Genomic DNA, 16,036 nt, shown 5'->3' with positions numbered 1-16,036 from the left:
AACCCATAATCTATGTAAAGCACTTAGCACAGAGCCTGGCACACAGTGCAAGAAGGAAATAACTGATAGCTATTGTTGTTATCACCTGTGTATGTGTCATCAGTGTGCAGAGTTGAGGACCAACGCAAGTGTTTTATTGATCTGTAATTTGGGAATTCCTTCCAGGGGTTTTTCAAAAACCAAGATTATAATTAAAGAGACAGCTTCCTCATTTCATTTCCTTAACCTCCAGCTCTATATAAGTACTCCCTTACTTAAGAACTGTCATTCTTCTCTCAAGGGTCTCCCCATTTGCCAAAGCTACATTCCCCTTCTTTTTCTTTTTCAGTGAATTGCTTGCTCCTCTTGCCAATGGACAACTCAGCATTTGAAATGCACGGAGATGCAACGCAGGGTGTTTTGTCTGTAGGGAAGATGAACACTGTCTCTGGAATGGTAAGCTGGGGTTTACATCTTGGGATTCGTTCCCCCAACACCTTTGTGCAGAGCTGAGGAAGAATTCCTCTTTAGACCAGCTCTCCTCAAGTGACCCTCTTCAGAAAGTTAGCATCTCCTGCTCTGAATATTTCCCCATTTGCCTCCTCTCTTGTAAACTCTTAACTCACACCTCCTTTAGCTCTTTAATGGCCCAACTCTCTGTGAGTTGTTGCTCGTTAATGGTATTAATGAGTTATTTATTGTTCAATATAATGCCCTCATACAATGTTAAACTGAAGATGTTGATAAGTGATTATGCTGTACAAAATATACCATTTAAGAATGTTAAAGTAGTAAGACTGTCTATGCTAGTTATGAGTGGTCAACGATATGCGTCTCAGAGGGAAAGGCCAGGAACTCAGAGGGCAGTGGAACAGGAGACCTTGACGTCAGTGCTCACGAATGTCATTTTAGTGGTCAGAGGAATGAGGGTAAATTGATCCGAAGGTTGGGGCATGTATTCTCTTGGAAGCTTTCAATAATGTGGATTGTGACTCACAGAAATAGTCCTGTTGTTCTGATATTTGTAGCATATATTTGTGATGTGAAACTGGGAAATATTAACAGAAATATGTGGAAATACCGTGCTCAGAGTTAGTAGTTAGATTAGTCGCTCACTTAGGTAATAGAGGGGAGGAGGGGGTGTTTAATGAAGCTGTTTCCGTGAAGGAGGGAGGGAGAGAAAGACTGAGACCTGTGAGGCCGGTTGTTTATTCGTATGTACTTGTTCCCATGCACGGACTTGTACATGTAATGCATATGCACATTCTGGAACTAAAAAGTTCTTAGAAAATACACTTTATAGCCTCTTTAATTTTTAGGTGAAGAAACTGGTAAATAAGGGCTAATTGAATTGAGATGCATTTTATGTATAAACTTAACCGGCTACTTAATTTTGTAGTAATTTATTCTGTGCCCCAGCTCCTCATATTTTAATTTTTATCCTTATTTATTTGGATGTCAGAAAGGTATATGGTGGGGTGCGTGTGTGTTTATTTACACTCATATTTACATATGCATTATTTTACTGAGTGTATTTATCCCACAAGTGCATTGTTTTTAAATAAAAGGGAAAATAAACCTAATTAAGAAAGAAGGCAATATTTCTTCTTCTTCTTCTTCTTCATCTTTTTTTTTTTCGGTGAGGAAGATTGTCCCTGAGCTAACATCTGTGCCAATCTTCCTCTATTTTGCATGTGGGATGCCTCCACAGTACGGCTTGATGGGCAGTGTGTAGGTCCATGCCCAGGATTCAAACCCCTGAACTCTGGGGTCACCGAAGTGGAGCGCGTGAACTTAACCACTACACCACCGGGCCAGCCCCAGGAGGCAATATTTCTAATGCATTAAGAGTAGGGAATAATGGCTTCCTAATTTCTCCTAGGAAAAGAAGAGGCAGTGGTCATTGATGAGTGTTTTCCTGGTGTGTCTCTTGGCCTGCACCATTACCACAGCAGTAGGAGTCCTGATTCTCTCCTTGGTCTATATTAACAACTCTCAGCCCCGTTCAGAAGTTCCTTTAGAACCCGAAGCCTGGCCTCTGCAAGCAACAACAATTCCCATTGTGCAAAAGGCTGTTGATCCAAAATTCCAGTTTCTTAATCATCTACCTAAATCCAAGGTATGACAAACATATTAGGAAAAAGAATCATCTATTCTAAATGGCAATTTCAAAACCAAATTTCCGTTGCATGTTTACTAAGCTTTGATCTCTCTTCATTGGAAGGACCAGCTGTGGGCCATCTGGATGAAGGGAAGTGAGGGATAGAGAAGAGGGAAAGTTGGGTTGTTGTTGGCCCCAGGCAGAAATTTCCTTTAGTAGATAGTTCTATACCTAGCTGGAGGAGAGACTTGAAGGTGGACAAATGGAAAGCCCTCTATTCTCTGGCCAAGACAGGTATATTTTTTATGTCTAACAGGAACTAGACTGATAATACTACAGGTGGCACTGTTTTCATTCTCGGAGTCTTGTAGACCCAGTCTTCCTTTCTTTTTACTGGACTCCAATGTATACCTCACTCCTCTTGCCTTCCTCTTAACTCTGTAGGCCATGGTGGCCTCACGTTCCTCAGGAGGTGGCCTCCATGCTCATGGTTGCCTGCTTGTGACTTTTCAGGTGTTTGAGTTCCCTGGTGGTGCAATTCAGTGGGCCCGGTACAGGAGCAATGTCAAAGACTATCTCAGCCTTGAAGAAGAGGCCTTTGGCAGCAGTTTGAACAGTCAGCGATCGCAGATGACTCTGGGGACCCTGAGAATAAAAAGCAATGGCCTCCGGGCCCCTCACTGGCACTTCAACGCTAACGAACATGGCTATCTTGTGCAGGTATAACCAATTTGCCCTCAGTCTGCACTTAAGCGTTTACGCTGGGTGTTGTCAGGCTGTTATTTTAGATATTGCAAAACCTACTTAACTAAGTGATAGACAACATCCAGGCTGTGGCTATGTATTCAATTCGATTAGTTAGCAGTGCCTCGAAGCATTAACCTGTTTGTTTTAATTATTCTTGGCATCGCTTTGAACTTCTTTCTTCAGTACGAAATCATTTTTCATGCACGGTTGTTAAAATAAGATCACTCTTCCATCCTTTGAACCGAGGCTAAAACTGGCAGCTCTGATCTGATGATCAAAGAGATGGCAGCTTTCCTCTAAGGGAAAAGGCAGCGATCCGAATAACAACCAGTTTGCTCATGTTCAGCCTGGTGTTCCTAAGATCAGGCCGATGCGATGCTCTTTTGTGGTTCAGATTTTTCAGAATTTTCTGGAAGTCAGGTGAAAGAGAGAGAGAGAGCTGGAGGTGAAATGAGTGTACTTCATTGAATTTCAAGTAATTCATTAATTCTAAAAAGTATTTGTTGGTTGCCTTCTGTGTTAGACACTGGGGAAGCAGTAGTGGCTAAGCTTTCATAGAGCTTTCTGGTTTGGTCTTACCCTGGTGAGAGGTGAGGTCTTATCCTTATCTTGTTAAAGATCAGTCAATTTTAGGTGACATATTTTCAGTTGTTGTTAATAAAACTCCTTTTTTATACTGGACAACTCATTTATTTTAGAATTTACAATAGGAAGACAGATTAGCGTTTCTCTATATGAGACCAAACCCTTCTTATTTCTCATGAGAGAACAGAGGCTCAGAAAGATTAAGTGATTTTTCTAAAGATTAACTGTAGTTGTTGGGTGGACTGAGACAAAGTCCATGTTTTCTGACTTCTTTTCTACGTATTCAAAATATGTAAAAGAGAATAATCTCCAACACATCAGTTTTCATGGCCCTGGCTGAATAATGGCAAAGTGGTAGGAGGAAGGAAAGGCAATTAAGTGGACTTTCTTGGAGAGGGGCTTCTAAAAACAAGCTGTAAGCTAGAGAAATTAGTCTGGAACGTGTCGTGTTCTAGTAGATGACAGGCCTGGGGTCCAGCTCAGCCTCGGGAGGTTGTTCTGTAAGTCCAGAGAGAGTTTATAGTCTGAGCTTCTAAATGTGTGCTTGGATATTCTCTAGATCCCAGGAAAATGTCAGGACAGCTCACTCTCACAATGAGGGTAAGGAACCAAGCAGTAGGATGTGAAGGAAGTTCCTCCAGTGCACACTCAGCCGTGGAGATTGCTTTTGTGTCTGAGTGTCTTCATGAAAGCCTTGGAAAGAGTGGCCCTGAGAGGCCAGGGCAGCTGGGATGGCCAGTGTGCATGGCCCTGCAGTGAGTGTCCCACTGGGCACTGTGCTGTCTCCGCTCTGTGTCTGGAGTAGTTGGTGCCCTGGTGTGAAGAGACACACATCCCTGCTGTTCCCTGCATGTGAGCTGCAGAGAGCTCTTTAGAGGCTCCCCTTTCCCCTGCAGCTTTACTACCTGTCTGGATCCAAGTGTAGTTCTCAAAGACTTCTTTTTCATCTGCCTTTGCTGATGCTCCACCGTGTGACCATGAGTTTCTCGTAAAACAGAAGTAATGATACCTTCTCTACCTTCCTCACAGGATACTACTAAGGAAGAGATGAGAGAATGAGGGAAAGGATACAGTTCTGTCTAAGCAGAATCAAAGGATGGGGCAGGATGGGTTAAAAGTGTAGATTTCCCCCAGGTCCCTGGCAACCACCATTCTACTCTCTGCTTCTAGATAATTTGACCAGATAATGTGACTAGGCAATTTGACTAGATAAAGTTTTAGAGATCTTCTGTGTAACATTGTGCCTATAATTAACAATACTTTATTGTACACTTAAAAATTTGTTAAGAGGGTAGATATATTAAGTGTTCTTACCACAATTTAAAATAATATGTAGACTTTGGAGCGTGACTGCTTAGGTCCAAATCCCCACTTTGCCATTGATTAGCTGAGTAACCTTGGGGAAATGATATATTCTCTCTGGATTCAGTTTCTCCTCTGTAAAATGAGAAAAATAATAGTACTTGCTTCCTAGGGTTGATGCAAGGAATAATTGAGTTAAATCAAGTAAAGTGTTTAGAAGCATTCCTAGACACAAAGTAAAAGCACTAATTTATTCAAATTATATGCAGACTTTTTCTTATCTAGAAAATACATATGCATCTGTGTGCATACACACACAAAGATGCACAAAGATGCACGTTTCTGCAACCACCTGTGAACACACACATGTGCCTGCAGTCTTTTCAAACTCTGGAGCATGAACTTAGAACTCTAAATTCTCAGTGCAGTAATATTGCCCCCAAGGGGGCAAAAACTGGTTCTTGAGGGGCAACAAACTCTTACTCTTTTAATGTATAAAGCATACATATACATAAGGACATAAGCAGTGTGTGTATACAGATCTATAGTACATCTGTAGTGTTAAAATTTCATAGGGTAGAGATTAGAAAAAAAGTCTACAATGCTACTTTAGAAGGAGATAATGAGAAAAGGATGAGAAACATTGCTCTAAGGTGATGGCGGATGTGCTTTTCTGTTGATGTTTAGGGATCAGCGTGGATTGGAGTGGTTGATGATGGTGGTGTGGTTACCACGTACAATGTCACAGCTGGCCAAGTGATCTTCTTCCCTAAAAATACACTGCACTGGATAAAGAATGTGGGAAATGAAGACTGCTTTTTCTTACTCTTCTTTTCCACACACGATGAACTTCAGACCCTGGATGTTGATGATGTATTTTTTTCTACACCTGAGGACATTGCTTCCAGGTCACTTAAGGTCTGTACCACTGCTGAAAACAAATCCTGCCCTGAGGGTATGCGCTACATAGGCACAAAGAGAGCATGTGTGTTTGTGTTTCTAGGGCAGCAGTCAACAGGGTGACAGTTGGGTAATGGACTCAAGAACATTTCTTGTGTTTCTACTAAAGACTTAAAACTTGTTGAAATGGAATTGCTTTTTATTTCCCTTTATGAAGGACTTCTGTGGGAAACTGTAATGAATTGGTAGAAAGCTTCTGATATAGTTCATAAAAATGACTATAATTTACATCTCTGAAAAGCCATAAGCTCATCTAGGGAGAAGTTTGCTACAGGTAATGTAATTGTGTTTTCCCAATCTAATGCAGAGAGTCCCACAGTTTTCCTGAAGGATAGCTACCTTTGATCTCTTTAAATAGTTATAGTATCACTGGAGGGACTGCTGATCATTCTGGGTCTCTAGAGTCAGATGTGGATGCTGACAGTGCAAATGGGTGATCAGAAGAATTGGTGATGGCCCACGAGTGGCAACTGGAAGGGGTTCTGTGGCATATTTAGCAATCTATCTAGTATGGTTTTGAGATTTGTCTTGCAGCTGATCCTGGTTTAATGTTATAGAGAGGAGTTTATATTGACCATAAAAGACTAACACATTTAAAATGAAAATGCATTGAAAATGTCAAGGATTTTCATAATTATCACAAGTCTTAGGCTAACCAAGTTCAGCTTTTTTTTTTTTTAGGAAGATTAGCCCTGAGCTAACTGCTGCCAATCCTCCTCTTTTTTCCGAGGAAGACTGGCCCTGAGCTAACATCCGTGCCCATCTTCCTCTACTTTATATGTGGGATGCCTACCACAGCATGGCATGCCACGTGGTGCCATGTCCGCACCCGGGATCCAAACCGGTGAACCTCGGGACGCTGAAGCGGAATGTGCGCACTTAACCGCTGCGCCACAGAGCGGACGCCAGCTTTTTTTGTTTATTGAGGTCATAATAGTTTGTAACGTTGTGAAATTTCAGTGGTACATTATTATTTGTCAGTACCATATAAATGTTCCCCTTAACCCCTTGTGCCCACCACCCAATCCTCTTCCCCTTTGGTAACCACTAAACTGTTCTCTTTGTCCATGTGTTAGTTTATCTTCCACATATAAGTGAAATCATACACTGTTTGTCTTTCTCTGTCTAGCTTATTTCGCTTAACATAATACCCTCAAGCTCCATCCATGTTGTTGTGAATGGAATGATTTTGTCTTTTTTTTATGGCTGAGTAGTACTTCATTGTAGATATATACCACATTTTCTTTATCCAGTCATCAGTCGATGGGCACTTGGTTACTTCCACGTCTTGGCTATAGTGAATAGTGCTGCAGTGAACATAGGGGTGCATAAGTCTCTTTGAATTGTTGATTTCAAGTTCTTTGGATAGATACCCAGTAGTGGGATAGCCGAGTCATATGGTATTTCTATTTTTCATCTTTTGAAAAATCTCCATACTGTTTTCCATAGTGGCTGCACCAGTTTGCATTCCCCCCAGCAGTGTATGAGGGTTCCCTTTTCTCCACATCCTCTCCAACATTTGCTATTTTTTGTCTTGGTGATTATTGCCATTCTAACAGGTGTAAGGTGATATCTTAGTGTAGTTTTGATTTGCATTTCCCTGATGATTAGCGATGTTGAACATATTTTCATGTGCCTATTGGTTATCTGTATATCTTCTTTGGAAAAATGTCTGTTCATATCCTCTGCTCATTTTTTGATCAGGTTGTTTGTTTTTTTGTTGTTCGGTTGTGTGAGTTCTTTATGTATTTTGGAGATTAACCCCTTATCGGATAAATGATTTGTAAATATTTTCTCCCATTGGTGGGTTGTCTTTTTGTTTTGTTCCTAGTTTCCTTTGCCTTCCAGAAGCTCTTTAGTCTGATGAAGTCCCACTTGTTGATTTTTTCTTTTGTTTCCCACGTCCAAGTAGACATGGTAATCAAAAAGATCCTTCTAAGAAGGTCAGCTCTTTTGACTGGGCCGCTGAAAACCACGCTGGTGCCGATGCTACCCTGTCCTCAGCTACCCACCCTTCTATTGCTAAAATTTGTAGAATGTTTCACAAATATCTTAGATGGTTTCTTATGTCTTTCAGCCTGAAGGTGGAATTAATTTCATTAGAACATTCCATAAGCAAGAAGAGGATCAGGCCGTCAACCTTCCTCCCCACCTGGCAGAACTGGTTATGAATGCTAGTTATGCACAGTCTCCAGACAGCCTTGTGTGGAGATACTTTTATGACCTTAAAGGTACAGTATGTTATTTTGTGGAGCCTTTTTATTTAAGTATTTATATATGTGATTATGTAGGTATATTGGTTGAGAGAAAATGTGTTTTGTTTACGGTGAGTCACAGTCAAGAGAAGTTTGAAAAAACACATTTCTCAACAGAGTAGGAAATATGAGAAAAGCCCTGGAAGCAAAAGAGAATGTGGGAAAATATTTGAAAGTATGAGGGGTGTGTGCTGGGGCTGGGGGTGCTGCAGGAGAAGAGCAGAGGTCCAATCATGCAGGTTGTGGAAGCCGTGCTAGTGGGTTTCCACTTTATCTTGGTTGAAAAGGGAAGAAGTTAAGGTGTCTTATATAGGAGAGTGACACAATTAGGTTTTTAGTTTATTATTTATTTTTTTGTTTGAGGTATAATTGATGTATTAGTTTCAAATATAATGATTCAATATTTGTATGTATTGCAAAGTGATCATCACAAGTCTAGTTAACACCTTCACCATACACAGTTACACAATTTTTTTTCTTGTGATGAAAACTGGTAAAATCTGCTCTCTTAGCAACTTTGAAATATGCATTCAGTATTATTAACTATAGTCACCATGCTGTACATTACATCCCCATGTCTTATTTATTTTATAACTAGAAGTTTGTACCTTTTGATCCCCTTCACCCATTTTACCCACCCCCTGCCTCTGGGGGAACCAGTCTGTTCTCTGTGTCTATGAGCTTGGTGTGTCTTTTTTTAGATGCCGTATGTAACTGAGGTCACATGGTATTTGTCTTTCTGTGTCTGACTTATTTCACTTAGCATAATGCCCTCAATGTCCATCCATGTTGTAACAAATGGCAAGATTTCATTCTTTTTTATGGCCAAATAATATTCCATTATATGTATATATACCAACATTTTCTTTATCCATTGTTCCACCAATGGACACTTAGGTTGTTTCCATATCTTGGCTATTGTAAATAATGCTGCAATGAATGTGGGGTTGCAGATATCTTTCCAAGTTAGTGTTAGCTTTGTTTTTTGAAGTGATGACCCAATCCATCTGAATCGTGGAGAATAGACTGAAAGAGGCCAGATGAGATTCAGGAAGATGAGTTGGGGGCTCTTACAGTCCCTCAAGTAGGGGATGATGGTGGCCTGCACTATGACAGTTGTGAAGGGAGAGGATTGTTCAAAGGGAAGAGAATTTAAAGAGGTAGGACCGACAGGACTTAGTTGCCTGACTTAAGGGGTGAGATTGGTTTTTAGGATGAGTCTCAAGTTTTCTAGCCAGATCCCCTGAGTTGAACAGTCTGTCTCAAAGAGGTCGCTCTCTATTAGAAATTTCAGGAGATCTTGGAAGGTAGGATAGTATCTGACACTATCAGGTCAATATCTTGGGGGCACCTAGGATCTGGTGTTAGCAATTCCCACCATGGAAACTTTCTGTGACTATAGAAGAGCTACGTACTTTACTGGGACTACATTTGGCTCTCTTTTTGTGGTACCATTTTGAAGTATTTTATCTTATTTTGTTTTTTAAACTTTCATCTGACTCAGGTTCAAAAGAATATCGATTTCCAGGAGGAATAATACAACGAGCGCAATATTGGAGAAATGCAAGTGAACTAAGCAACAATGAAAAAATTTTTAGTGAATTCCTGAATCAGGTAATTGAGAAAAATGTTTTGATGATCATTAAGATGCATGAAATATGAAATTTAGATTGGATTCAGTCTTCTTTTGAACAAAAGGAAAAGGAAAGATCTAATCAAGCACAGTTTATTTGATCAATGTAAACTTAATTGAAGTTTCAGTGTGGATTTGGGAATTTAACTTCTTGGCATGGATAGTAACATGAGAGAAAAGACTGAATGCTTGTGAGATTTCTCTTTTCATTTGTTTTAAATGCTTAAATGACTATATTGCATCATGAGTAAGAGCACAGCTTTGGCGTCAAATTGCCAGATTCAAATCCCAGTTCTGCCTCTTAGTTGTGTGACTGTAGGTAAATCAACCAACGTAGATTTTAATTTTATCACCTTTAAAATAAGGAGGATAATACTACCAACCTTATAAGATTGTTATAAGGAATAAGTGATATAATAAGTGTAAAAGACATAAAAAAATTGCATGTTTTTAGTGAGGGTTGCATAAGTATTAGTTATTATTATGATTATAAGAATTGTTAAGTTGCTGAGTAGGATGTTGGCTAAATAACTGGATTTCATTTTTCTTTTTCTTTTTCAAGCATCAAAATGCACTCGCTTTGAGTACACTCAGAATTTATAACAACGGATTACGACAGCCACACTTTCATTTTAATGCAAATGAAATGGGATATGTAATAAGTGGATGTGCAAAGGTAATTTCTTTGTGAACAGTTTTTTGACCTTTCCTTTTTAGTACAGAAAGAAGCAAATGGGAAGTATTTCTGTGTTTTGGTCAGTTGTTAGTAATGTAAAAGGACTCGATACTCAGGGCTTTCTGGGCACAGTTTCCACAGAGGGTACCACGCAGGCCCTGCTAGATTGCTTCCAAGTGTGATCTGAGTGTGAGAAGAGGCTAAGAACATTTCAGAAGTGATAAAGAAGTTATCGTTTGTGGTGGAGGGTCTGGAACACCTGCTTAGGTTTTCAGTTTTGCCTTTCCAGTAATGCAAGGGTTGAATGTGCTGCCCTCGGGGAACAGGAAATCACTGTTTGCCTCTCAGTGTACTGTGAGTGGAGGTGGCTGGGGAGGTGTGGAGCATCAGGAGGGGGCCCATATATCTCCATGTATCCAGGATCCTCCTGACGTATACTTGTCGTGTTGGTGAAATTATTAACAGCGCCCTCTTTGCTCTTCAGGGAGTCCTGGTTTGGTTGATCGATGATGTGGTAACCAAAAGAAAAGCCAAACTGAGTACCATGTTACTGCAGTGATTTGACCATAGTTCTTTTGGACTTTCTAGGGCTCTCTGGGGAAATCTACAATGGTATAATGGTAAAATGGGCTTCTCTACCTTGTAGCCGTCTCAATCTTGACAGAAGGAACCAAACCAGACTGAAATTCATTTCTTATGTCATCCATAGCAAAAGTTTTGTTTTATGTTTTTAGAGGTGAAGGCTTCAATAAATTGGAAAAGGGCATTGTAATCTTCCACAAATTATATTTCAAGGATCAGGTTTTATTTTCGGTGTGCTCGTGTGCTTGCATCTGCGTACACATTTAGTCTCTAACCCTTTTAAGGAAGATTGTTAGGATGCTGCTCTCCCAGAAGGCTGAATTTCCCCAAGCAAATAAAAAGGAGGGCATGGGGGTTGTAAAACACTAAAATTTAAATCCTCTGCCTAATTAGGGAGTGTAATTTATAAGCTTTAGTTAGAAAATGGTGACTGATGCTCTGTTTGCGTCATGTTCTGCAGTATTAGACTCACTAATGCGTTTCGAGGAACATTCACTTAAAGAGAGTATCTGTTGGTTTGTGTGGGGCTGTGTCTCAGACTCAGGAGATTTTGTGGGAAGGACAGCCTCTGTCTTCTGCTGTTTACCCGCAGAAGTCCCTGTATAACCACGTGCTTTTATTCATCTGTTCTTCACTATTACTACTTATCCTTGATGAATATTTGATTTTATTTGCTTAACTTCAAAATACTTTTTTTCCCTCCTTAGGTGGGCATTATTAATACTCAGGGTACCATAGAGTTTGACATTCACATTGGAGATGTGGTATTTTTCCCCACTGGAACCCAGCATTACATTAAGAGCACATGTGATGAGGATTTACTTTTCATTCTTGCCTTCAGCACTGGAGACCAGGTGAGAATAAGCCAGCTTAAGAGAGATGCTGAGTGCCAATGATGTGCAGAATACTCTGCTATGCAATGTGTCTGGACGTCGGGGGGCCTCAGTAAATGTGTGCTGAATGAATGAATAAATGAATGAACTGGCTGAACCAGTGTGTGAAAAGGAGAATCACATAATCTTTTCATTTGGTTATAAAGGGATCGAATATGTTACATTTCTTCTTAATTCCCCCAGTTCTGAACCAACTGAGAAAAAAGACCAAGAATAGTATATAGAGATCCATGAAATCATTTTCATTACTAATAAAGCAGATATTAGAGAATGTGATTAGTATCTGTGGGCAGGTGGGTTTCCTATATTGATCCCCAGAATTGGGTAGGACTCCCTGTTGAGGCAGGCCCTTGTACACTTAATGGCATAAAGAAATAGAGCATGCACTTTGAAGAGTTGCCATTTCCTAAACAGAGAGTGAGGAAAGTGAAGTGAGCATGCCTACTTTGTTCTTCAGAATTCACTCTGGGGGCCTAGGAGTGGGGTAGGAGAAATGGAATCTCTTCTATATGGAAAGAAACTTTAGGAGTAGAGAAGTAGCATTCCTTTCTTTCACTCAGCCAGGGTTCCTTAATTCGGAGCAATAATGGGATTGAGGAATAGACATACACAGTGGAATTTAGATTTTTAAAAATCCTTAAGACTAGGTTCCCTTCTGTGACTGTGTGAGAATAATATTCTAACAGTCTGACTGGGAACCCTGGAGCAAGTCAAGGAACAGACAGACATTTCTCGTGCCTGTGGTTCTACCTTCAAGGAGACCTAACAAGATCTCCAGGGGAGAGCACAGCATGAATTCGGCAGTATCAGCAACAGGACCTATGCCCAGAGGTGGGTTCAGTCCTGCTCGGTGATGCTCATTTCCCAAGATAACACCTACTTTCTTTGCGGGAGAGTGGAAAATTCCAGCATCTGCTTCCCTGGTTCTCCAAATCTTTCTGGGGGTACCTGGGATGAGGTTTGTGGAGAGCTTTGTGAGAAAGAGGTGGAGTGGAAAGCTAGCTGTAGACTTAGTTGGGGGTGGGGGAAGAAAGATTCCAGGGTTCCCCACTTTTGGGTCTCAAAAGTAGGTGGATCTCATTGCTACTGCCACCCCCTTGGTCATGATTCTCTATAGCTCTTATAAAAACAAGTCAGAAAACAAAATCAAATCAAATATAAATAGGAAAAGAAGGAAAAAAACCTCATAGTATAAATAGAAAGTTAGAGTTTAAAAAGTTAAGAATAAGAAAAGAACTTTAAAAGTGAGTAGAGTAAAAATGTTACGTAAGTGTAAAAATAGTCCAAAGGTAAAAAGTTAAGAATTAAAATAAATATGGGAGATAAAATAAATAAGATATAATGTGACATGAAAGGCTAATACCAACAAAATTAAAAAATTTGAAAGGATAAAAATGACAATTGAAAACCATTCAATATAAGCCCAAAATTAAAGAATATAAATCTTTAAAAAAAGAGAATAGAAATAGAGAGTTTTTTAATGAAAAGAAACAATTTAAGGGAGTGATTCATAATAGGGAAGAAAGAAATGAGTCAGAATTTGGGTAGGAGGAATTTTTTGACCTCTTCCCCCACCTTCTGGAATATCTGATCTGCACCTTGAGGAAGGATAGTCCCCTGCTACCCCATCCTAGTGGGTAATGGAAATGTTTCTGGTGGCGATGTGTTTTGCATAAGGGGTATGAAGGGAAAGAGGAGGGAGGGAGAAGGGAAAGAGAGGTGGGGGGTCGGGGGAGGTTACCCAGAGAGAAACAGAAAATGAGAGACAGAGACACAGAGAGAGACATACATGCCCAGAGACACACAGAGATAGGTACAAAGAGAGACACTCAGAGAGAAAAAGACATGCACAGAAATAGAGACAGAGAGCGAGAGAGAGAGATCTACAGAGTATATAAACAGAGAGAGAGAAACAACACAGAGACACACAAACAGAAGGAGACAGGCAGATGTACACACAAAGTGTATGGGACAGAGACCCACAGAGAGACAGACACACAGAAGGAGAGACACACAGACACATACATACCCACCCCTGGACAGACCTATACACAGAGGGGCACGGAAAGACAGACACATACACGTACACACACACGGAGACAGACGGACATAGAGACAAACACATACAGACAAGAAAGAGAGATTCAGAGACAGATAAGCACAGAGACACACACATAGACACTGATAGACACAAAGAAACAGTGAGAGAGACACAGAGACACACACACAGGTGTAAACATGCAAAAATTAAGAGAGGCTGACTGAGAAAGAGAGGTAGTGTCAGAGAGAGAAGGAGAGAGAGACAGAGGGAGAGAAAGACAGTGATAGAGAAAGGGGACAAGGACAAACAGTGAGTCAGACCCAGCTGACTAGACAACCAGGCCAGACAGGCAGAGATTATCGAACCAGCGGAGAGAGGCCAGTCTCTGGCTGTGGAGCACAAGGACCACTAACTTGGCAGCAATGTTTGCCCCACCATGTGCCTCTGGGCATGGCACTCTCAGAAGCCCTTCTGTCACTAGTCCCCGCTCACAGGAAGAGAGAGGGTTCTGCTCCCTCCTCAAAAAGAACTACCTCCTGGTATGATAGAGGTCCCTTTTGAGGAAAACTTCGGATGCCTCAGCACCTCTGGTTATCAATCAGATTTGCCTTATTTTCAGAGTTGGAAAAGTGAGGTCCCCACAGCAAGGGAAGACTGGCACACAACATGACATTTTCAGGAATTCATTGCTGTGTAAAGTTGCACAGCCAAGTGCCCCGCAGTCTTTCAGGTGCCTTGATGGCTATAAGATCTTTGCAGGAACTGGGTGGTTTGGTGCTGATACATCTTCTTTTGGTTTCCACTGTCAGTTGCAAACCCTTGACATGGATGATTATCTGCAAGCCACGGCAGACCATATCCTGGCCCAGCTTTTCTTCAAGAAGCAAAGTGAATTTAAGAAGATCCCCAAATTCAAGGAGGACCAGGCAATCAACCTGCCTTAGATTCGTTGATGAGTTCATGTCTATTCTTCCTTCTTCATTTGTTACTGGTTTTGAAGGAGGATCACTTGGCTAATGAGCCTGGAGCTCTCCCCAGAGTGGAAGTGAGAAAGCAGGTGCAAAGCAGCTCCATGGGCTTATTTAGCTGATAGTAATTATGGGCAGTTCATGCTAAGGGAACATTTCAGTTTATAGTCATGCATCGCTTGACAATGGAGATACGTTCTGAGAAATGTCTTTAGGAGATTTCATCATTGTGTGAACATCATAGAGTGTACTTACACGAACCTAGATGGTATAGCCTGCTACACACCTAGGCTATATGGTACTAATATTATGGAATCACTGTCATATATGTGGTCCATCGTTGACCAAAATGTCATTATGTGGCGCATGACTGTATTCTGTGTAGATTAGTAGATTTATGGAGGAAACTCAATGACTTAATATATTTGTATGGATTTTAGTATATGTGTATATATTTGTTTATTTTCCTTTTCTTACTTCAAATTTATTATTTCAAATGAAAATCCATTCTTCTTATGTGCATCAGTAAAACTTAGCACCATGCATGTACTTTTGTTATTCATCGCTGTGAGAGGAAGTGAGGTGGTCAGCCTCTGAATGTACATATTGAGGCACTGGAACCCCGTTACATCAAACCTTGTCTGGAGAGTTTAGTTTGGAACCCTAGCCTGGCAATTCCCAACCCTTTCATTGGCATGGAGATAATTTTTATAGTGCCAAAACTTTCAAGGACTGACTTTTACGAGTAGTTTTATACTTATTGCGTATTAGCTGAGAATATACTTAATGATATAGTAACTATGAATTCAATACCGTCTTTGAATGTATTTGGATTTCATTAATCACATCAATTATTTACACTTGAGGAATAGTCATCCCTATATTTGAGAAACATATGGTTTATTTAGTCTATTGGCAAGGCTCGTTGTGTATGTGAATTCGAGGACAGCGTATCATTGCTTGGAAGCTAATCAGGGACTCGTGGTCTCCAAATTGGGAGTCACTGTCTTAAAAGAAAGAATTTTGTATTTATTTAAGTAGAAAAGAATTTGTTCACATTGAATCTGTGCCTGATTTTTGTTTGCAGTTTATTTTAACAGATGTTTGGTACACCTGCCTTATGCTTGAGTACCAGCATCAGTTCGGGGGTATCCTGTATAAAATTCTAAAGTCGGTATGGCTGGGTTTTAATACTTTCATCCACCACACCATCCCTTTTCAATTATTCCCCTGACACCTAATGGGATTTTTAGATGTCTTAGGATGTTTGTTCTTAGGCTACAAAGAATCTGTATGTTCTCTCTCTCACTTGCT

At 40.4% G+C, this 16,036-nt stretch overlaps 1 protein-coding gene across 1 annotated transcript; it reads left to right on the top strand.

Annotated features, from left to right (window-relative positions):
- The first annotated feature begins 315 nt into the window (after nt 1-315).
- LOC124245210 (legumin J-like) lies at nt 316-14,976 on the top strand. Its single transcript, XM_046672500.1, has 9 exons — nt 316-435; nt 1,862-2,098; nt 2,594-2,800; nt 5,402-5,632; nt 7,752-7,905; nt 9,434-9,543; nt 10,125-10,238; nt 11,528-11,674; nt 14,564-14,976. The coding sequence occupies exons 1-9, from the start codon at nt 352-354 to the stop codon at nt 14,696-14,698; spliced, it is 1,419 nt and encodes a 472-aa protein (XP_046528456.1). The 5' UTR covers nt 316-351; the 3' UTR covers nt 14,699-14,976.
- Nucleotides 14,977-16,036: the final 1,060 nt, after the last annotated feature.

The sequence above is a fragment of the Equus quagga genome, chromosome 9 (assembly GCF_021613505.1).
Source record: "Equus quagga isolate Etosha38 chromosome 9, UCLA_HA_Equagga_1.0, whole genome shotgun sequence".
Classification (NCBI taxonomy): domain Eukaryota; kingdom Metazoa; phylum Chordata; class Mammalia; order Perissodactyla; family Equidae; genus Equus; species Equus quagga.
The sequence above is the reverse complement of the archived record's forward strand: the minus strand, read 5'-3'. Positions and strand labels throughout refer to the sequence as shown.